This window comes from Apis cerana, linkage group LG11 (assembly GCF_029169275.1).
Source record: "Apis cerana isolate GH-2021 linkage group LG11, AcerK_1.0, whole genome shotgun sequence".
NCBI lineage: Eukaryota > Metazoa > Arthropoda > Insecta > Hymenoptera > Apidae > Apis > Apis cerana.
Genome location: NC_083862.1, coordinates 4,413,415 through 4,421,640, shown reverse-complemented (window position 1 = coordinate 4,421,640; position 8,226 = coordinate 4,413,415). Strand labels below are relative to the sequence as shown.

The 8,226-nt window shown below is 20.9% G+C and overlaps 1 protein-coding gene across 1 annotated transcript; it reads right to left on the bottom strand.

Annotated features, from left to right (window-relative positions):
* Positions 1 to 2,540: 2,540 nt before the first annotated feature.
* Positions 2,541 to 7,828, bottom strand: LOC108001257 (vesicle-fusing ATPase 1). Its single transcript, XM_017062198.3, has 10 exons — positions 7,690 to 7,828; positions 7,417 to 7,505; positions 6,852 to 7,076; positions 6,123 to 6,750; positions 5,825 to 6,049; positions 5,446 to 5,745; positions 5,076 to 5,366; positions 4,828 to 5,012; positions 4,594 to 4,752; positions 2,541 to 4,512 (listed from the first exon to the last, which is right to left on the bottom strand). The coding sequence occupies exons 1-10, from the start codon at positions 7,699 to 7,701 to the stop codon at positions 4,395 to 4,397; spliced, it is 2,232 nt and encodes a 743-aa protein (XP_016917687.1). The 5' UTR covers positions 7,702 to 7,828; the 3' UTR covers positions 2,541 to 4,394.
* Positions 7,829 to 8,226: the final 398 nt, after the last annotated feature.

Genomic DNA, 8,226 nt, shown 5'->3' with positions numbered 1-8,226 from the left:
AAATAATTAACAAAAAAAAAATATAACTAAGAACGCATAACAGCAATATTAAAATATCGAATTATATATTGTATTATATATTGTATTATATATTGTATTATATATTGTAGTGTAATGGAAAAAATATCGACGAATTATTTTACAAAGCAAAAGGAAACAAAAATTTTAATGCTAAGTTTAGACATATTTCAATATCTGAAAAAAACAACTATGGTCAAAGATAGTTACCAATAAAACATAATGTTACAAATATAATATTTTAAAGATATTGAAATTAACAAACATCGATATCGGTAAATAACTTTAATGCGTGTGAATAAGTATTATATTGATATTGAAATATCAATACTAACTCAATATAAAATTGTGCTTTACACGCGTTTTTATTTTTCTTACAACATTTCATTTTATATCTTTTAAATTTCAATATAAATGTTTAATCGATTCTATGTCTCTATTTCGTCAATTACATCATCTCAATCAATTTAAAATTGTTCGAATAAAGAAATTTTCGAATTATATTTTTTTCTGTTGAACTTCGTTTATTTAAAAAGCATTTAATAATATTATAATTTATTTTTACATTTAAGAATTCCATATTTATCTGGTTAAATTTTTTAAAATAAATAATATTTTTAAATAAATAAATAAATAGTTATTAAAATCTATTCTAAAGATTTAGCGATAATATTTAAATATTTCTTGTAAATAGAGTCCTATCGATAAATCTACTTCATCGCTTCTTTCGATTTTTAATATTTCTTAAAATTAGTACATATCTAAATTTTACATAGATATAATAAGATATAATATCTATATATTATATCTTTCTCATAATAATATAAAACAAAATCAAATTTATATATATATATTTTGTTTAGCTGTACTATTATTATCGTATTTATTTTTCACATAAATAAATTAAATTTAAAAAAAAATTTTTTTTTAAATTTTGTTCTATATTATTAAAGAAAAATACTTTATATTATTGTATTATTACATTTATCTTTAAAATTTAAATATATTCATTATTTTTGAAAAATACTGAATATCAATATATTATATATTTAAAATATATATTTTAAAAGGCATGATTTATATTTCAATTTGTATATTGCATCGGCAAAAATCTTGTCTATGATCGTTTAAGTGAACATTATATATATGATTTTTTTTTTATCTATTCTTATTCATCGAAAGCAATGATGTTGTTTCTTTTTTATAAAAATAGATTTATAATGAGTTTTGTAATGACATAATATTAATTTCTGATCAATAAATTGTTGATTTAACTACTGGAAATCGCATCAAATTAATATTTTTCCGGACATAATTATTTTCTTTACTGAATTTCCATAATATATAATATAATATATAATATTTAGTTAGCAACTCAATTGTATATTATCTATTGCAATATATCAATAAAAATATAAATTTATTGAAAAAAAATAATTTTTTAATCAAATTTTAGACTCGTTTTTTTGAAAAGAAATTCATTTACGAGCTATAATTTCTTTAGGATTTTTATTCCTCGACGAATAGTGTATGATGCAAAAAAAAATGTCATTTTTGGCAAAAATTTTTTTATAAATTTTCATCAATCCAAAAATGTAGAATCATGATGACTGTGACACTTATTTTTTATATATCCTGTATAAAGAAAAATTATTTAGAATCATATTTCTAGATCATTGAAAGAATCTCTTATTCTAAAAAGGTGTTCAAAATCTTATTCTTTATAATGTATTTAAAAGTTATCAAAATCGGTCAAAATATTATACATTGATAAGTTCATTCTAAATTATTTGTAACAATTTATTTCTTATTTTTTTATTTTTTCGCAATTAATTAATTTTTTTATAAATTTTCTAATAAATATTTTTACTCTTAGTTGTAAATATTAATTTTATCAATTTAATAATTTATATATGTATAAGAAATAAAACTTAAAAAGATAAAAATAGTATTATTTTGATTAAAATTAATTAATAACTATTAAATTAATTAATAACTCATATTCTATATGTTATATTCATCGAAAAAATTTTATCAAAATCAATTAATATTGCTATAAAGGATTAAAGATAGTAAAAAAATCATAATTTTTCGCGATCTAAAATCTAAAAATTTTTATATTTTAATTTTTCGATACTTTGTTTTTGCGTTATCCATTTTAATGAAATTTATAGATGTATTACATAAATCTACAAAATAGTTTTTAAATTTTTGTTAAATTTTTGTTTAACTAAAAAAAGTGAAAAAAATGTTTTTCACTATTTTCTTTACAATTCTGATAATTTAAAAAAAACTTTAATCATTAAAATTTTAAAAAATCGTTTTTAAAAAATGTATCAATATTTTCTTGATCGTTAATATAACTATATCGTATTAATATATTAATATATTAATATATTAACATATAATGTACACTTGTTTTAAAAACACTTATTTTTAATTAATTAATAAATAATATCAAATAAGTTTTGTATGTTTCATTTTTGAATATGTTATTAAATTAGATAAATTCTAAAAAATAGTTTTTTTTATTATTATATTTCAATAAATTTTATTTAATTTTTATTCACAATTAAGTACAATCATAAAATTACTATTGCAATATATTAACACATACATAAATATAAAGATATGATACATATTTATTTATTATTATAATTTATAAAAAAAATCAAATATAACAAAAAAATCTAATAGTAACAGATTTTTTTTAAATAATTTATATATACATATTTATATCAAATTAGAGAAACTACTTAAGAATAGTTTATAAATGGTATATGAATAAACTATATACACAAAACAAATTATTTAAACTATTTATACATAATATATTATTTATATATGTATTACACAGAATAATTATCGACTTACATGTTAAAATCAAAACAATTTTAATTTATTTTTAATTAATAGAAAGAATACATATTGTATTATTATTATATATTTCTCATTATAACGAGTTACGTATTTGCATATATTTTTAGAATAGTTTCATTTTTAAAAAGCATTAAAAAGCATCTATGAATCCTAATAAACATCAATAAAGACATGCATACATTTACAATTAGAATTACTATATGATTATAAAAAAAAATAGATTGTTACAATAAATAGAAAACAATAGATTGTTATATGAATATACATTACGTACATACATATACAAATGCAGGCATAAAAATATATATTTATAATACATATAATAAATTTTGCTAATAAATAAATACTTATTCCTACAGTGCTAGAAAAACATATCATTGATATGGAATAAATCTATTTTACAATAGATTATAATAATAAATTAAAATTAAAGGAAGCATTTTTTTTGTCATTTGCAGAGACAAATCTTATTTCTATATAAATATAATATATGGTATTCATTTCAAACACAATTATTGTGCTAAATATAAATTAATCTTTTAAAGTTTCCATAAGAAACTAATAATTTAAAATTAATACAATTATCTATTGATAATTTTTAATTTTATTACTCATTTAACTTAAAGTATAATTAATATAAATTATTATTATTATTATTATTTTGATTGCCAGATTCAAATTTTCATTTTTAAAAAAAAGAATGAATTATTAAAATAAAAATAAATAAAATATAATCCAGCAATCGTTCTTTTTTTACATTCGATCCAAAACGACTGTTAAATTCAACGCGTTCTTAATCACATTCTTTTTAAATAACTGTGGATTTCTAAAATCACTATTCAATCCTACTATATGTGTGTGTATATATATATATATATATATATATCTTTTTCTTTTTACATTTTATATTTTACATTTTTTTGAATTAATTAAGAAATTGCAAAAATTCCAACATGTGTACGAAAGCAATATAATCAATGAATATATATATGTTTAATAGAATCATTTAAAAATAATAAGAAATGCAATTTTTGAATAAAGTATATATAAATATTTAAGAATAATTAAAATGCTACTTAAATATTCTATTTAATTATATAAGACACAAATGTTTTTCACTAGAATTATGTGATTTTTTTCAATTAATATAAATTTATGTTGTAATATGTTTTTCACATTATGTTCGATTTTTTTAAATTAATATAGATTTTATGCATATATATAAATGAATATTTTATATAAATATATATATAAAATCTATATTAATTGAAAAAAATCGGAAAAATTCTTATAAAAAACATTTATATAACATATATATGTAAATGCAAATTTTTTTTTTATTATATAGATATTATATTAATATATATATATGTATGTATGATTGTATGTATGTATGTATGTATGTATGTATGTATATACGTATGTATGTATGTGTATTACTCCACAAATGGCATCTAATTCAATTCTACACAAAAAATTAAAATATTAAACACTTATTACTCTAATGCTCCTTCTCCTTCTAGTTCTAAAAGGAATTTCACAATTCTATAACTTGGTTCCACTTGACGAACCATGTCTATTAAACATAACAATTTTTTTATACCAATAAATACTCTGGAAAAAACATATAAATCATAAGTATAATTTTTATATATTTAAGTGAAAATTAAATTGTTAATTTGTGAAAAGTCATACCGTTTTCCTTGAAGTTTGGCATGCAAAGATGCAATTTCATTTTTATTAAATAGATCAACTTCTTCTAAGACGCTTAAAAGATGATCAGGAGTTGATAAATTAGGTACATGAAGAATTTTACTAAAAGCTGATAACATTTCCATATCATCCAAAACTTGTCTATAGAGATAATAATAATTATTACATTAGTACAAAAAATATATTAAAATGTGTATATATATATATATTTTTCACCTGCGGCTTGTAGTACAAAGTATTAATAATTTGCGACCACGCGGTGGCTGCTTTTTCAATAAAACTAAAAGTGCTTGCAAAGTCAAATTAGAATATCGTGGTCCAATAGGTCCATAATCTAATAAACGTTCAATATTATCAACTAGAATACAACTAAGTTGTGAACGATAAGCATCATCGAATATCTACAAAAAAATTGTATGTTATATATTATAATTATATATAGAAAGTATTAATTTCGTATCTACCTTTCGAATTGAAAGACATTTTGCAGATTCTGTAAAACCAACCATGTCTTCTGGTGTACATACTTTGACAAAAGGAAAATCAGAATTTTTAGCTATTTGTGCAGCAAGAGCTGTCTTTCCACTATTTGGAGGACCTTCTAATAAAACTGAGACAAGACCTGAACCTTCTGTAGAACGTGCTTCTTGAATATATAAATTACCATCAGACAAAATCTCTGCTACTGGTTTGCCCCAATTAATAATTCCACGTATAAGAAGATAATCTAATGCTTCTGCACTTGTACCAAATGCCTGCAATATAAAATAAATTAGATAATGACTTAAATAATAGTTATTAATAATATTTGAATTTTCTTTTAAAATTACATACAGGTTTAACATCATTTTCCAAAGCATGAAGAAAATCAGCTCTGGAAACCATAAGTTTCTCCATTGCAGCAGGATCTACTTCTACTTTACTAGAAGCTTTAATCAATCTATTCATAGCAGTACTTTGTGCTGCTCTAACTAAACCTTCTAATTCTGCTCCACTGAAATTTTTAGTTAATGCTGCTAATTCTTTTAAATCAACATCAGTTGATATCTTTTTATAATCTCGCATTCTAGATGTATGAATATTAAGAATTTGGAATCTTCCATGTTCATCAGGTAAACTAATTTCCATTTGTACCTTTAAATATATATATTTTATTTCATTATGATATATTTTGAATAATGTACGATATGCTTAATATTTAAAAAAAAAATACCTCTAATCTACCAGGTCGTAATAAAGCTTCATCTATCATATCTCTTCGATTAGTCATACCAATAACAAGAATATTATTTAATTGTTCTACACCATCAATTTTTGCAAGTAATTGATTCACAACAGTATCATGAACTCCTGTATTACCAGCTACACTACCTCGAGACTTACAAATAGCATCAATTTCATCAAAAATAATTATATGTAATCCACTATTTGGTCCAAGCTGAAAATTAAAGTTTATTTATTATAACGTTATTATATTTTTGAATGAATAAAAATTAAAAATATTTCTATACTCTTTTCTCTTCCTCTTCAGCATCAGCAAATAATCTTCTAATATTGGCTTCACTTTCTCCGACATATTTATCCAAGATTTGAGGGCCATTAACGATTTTAGGTTCTCTAGCATTTAACATAGTTCCTATTTGTCTAGCCATTAATGTTTTTCCTGTTCCTGGTGGACCATAAAGTAAAATTCCTTTCACATGTTTACAACCCAATTGTGTAACAATCTCTGGTGGAAAAACTCGTGATGCAAAGGCCCTTCGGAAAATAGCAGTAAATTCTTTATCCAATCCACCAATTCCCATTTTTTGAAAATCCCAATCTGGATTGATAATTGATTGGCGAACTATTTTTCCTTTTGCTTTACCAACAAGATTTAAACTTGAATTTTCTGCTTTTTCAAATTGTATAACAGTATTACCCAAACAGCGACCCATTTGAGTCTTTTTGGGTACTGTATTTTGTCCAGAATTTATAGCAGAAAGATCAGCAGCTTCTAAACTTTTAACAAGAAGACCAAGCATTTTTTTATCTTTAAATTGAAATACCAACTGCTGACCCACGGTGAATGCCTGCCCCGAAAATTGAAATAAAAAATCCTTAGCCATTTCATCAGTATTATATGGTTCCAAAGTAGTCCTAAAATAAATATTTTTCTTTTTAATTTTTCTTTAATTTCAAATTATTTGATTCTCTTTTATTAGAAATATATATATTTTTTTTTCACATAATATACATACGATTTCTTTTGTAAAAAATCTGCTTCCAACACAATAACACATAAACATTCTGTGCTTGAAGTAGGATTAAAATGATATGGTCGAACTTCAATTTCTTGATTAAGAGAAAGAGTAGCCCATTTTCTCTGAGGTAAACTAAATCCTACTGATCCTCTAGGTACTTCATGATGTTGTCTTACAGTAAATACAAAATGATGATTTGGTGCAGTAGTAACCTCAATATGTCTATAAATGGATGTAAATAAAATTAAAATTAAAATTAAAATCATAAATTAAATAAATTTTTATTGTTTCATTATATTTTATTATTCTAATATTTATATTATTGAATTATTTAATTTAAATTTCAAATTATTAATCATATCTAAAATATGTATATAATATTGTAATTAAAATTGATATAATTGAAAATAATTCTAAATAAAATATAGAAACTATATAATATATTTCAATTTAATTAATTTAAAGTTTTACTAAAATCATTACATGTATATATGGTCATTTAAGCTTTAAATCTTATTATAGGTATCAAATCAATGAATAAATCATAAGATGATATCTTTACCTAATATCATCTGGAAAATCATCTGGATTAATTATAGCACAATTTGTAATACTGAGTTCATCAGTAGGACATCTTACTGCTTTCATTCTCTATAAAAAATAAATTTTAAATCAAATATTGATCATAGGTACATGTTATTGATGAAACTTGAAACAAGGAGGGGGTGATACAAATTTTTTTTAAATATATGTTCAATTAAATATAAGATATAACATATAAAATATATAAAAAAAATAAAACGAAATACTTTTTTATAATAATTTTTGAACTTACCATTGCTGACATTTTTTTTTTTTTTAGACAATTTTGTGAACACAATCTTTTATACGATACACACGTCAAGACGGTGCAATGCAGAATATTAGTAATATCACTGCAGCCAATAATATATATAAAACTGAACAGTTTTATGCTAGAGATTTTATTTCTAAAAAATATAAGTTATTTCATTCTTCCGTTTAAAAAATTTTTTTATTTTTATTATTATTTATTTCAAATTAAAAAGAATATTATATTATAAGAATGATTATAATTTTATAAAAATTCAAAATCAACTATGATATTAATTGATAAATATATTATAGGATATTATATCATGTAAACTCGTCTTAATAATATTGACATTTGAGAACAAAATTCAAATTATTTATTATTATTTATTTGAATTATTTATTTATTTGAAACAAAATACATTATATATTTTTTTCATATATCGAATGGATAATATTAATAAAGAAGAAGTTAGAATTTAAGATAAAAAATTTTTTAAATTTAATCGTTCGTCTTAATTTTAGTCTAAAATGCTATTTT

What these genes read in the sequence shown, in the direction of transcription:
- LOC108001257 (XM_017062198.3), bottom strand. An exon ending in TACGACCTGGTAGATTAGAG is followed by an intron (nt 5,746 to 5,824) that starts GTATTTTTTTTT and finishes ATATATTTAAAG; the next exon opens with GTACAAATGGAAATTAGTTT. An exon ending in CTTTGTACTACAAGCCGCAG is followed by an intron (nt 4,753 to 4,827) that starts GTGAAAAATATA and finishes TTATCTCTATAG; the next exon opens with ACAAGTTTTGGATGATATGG.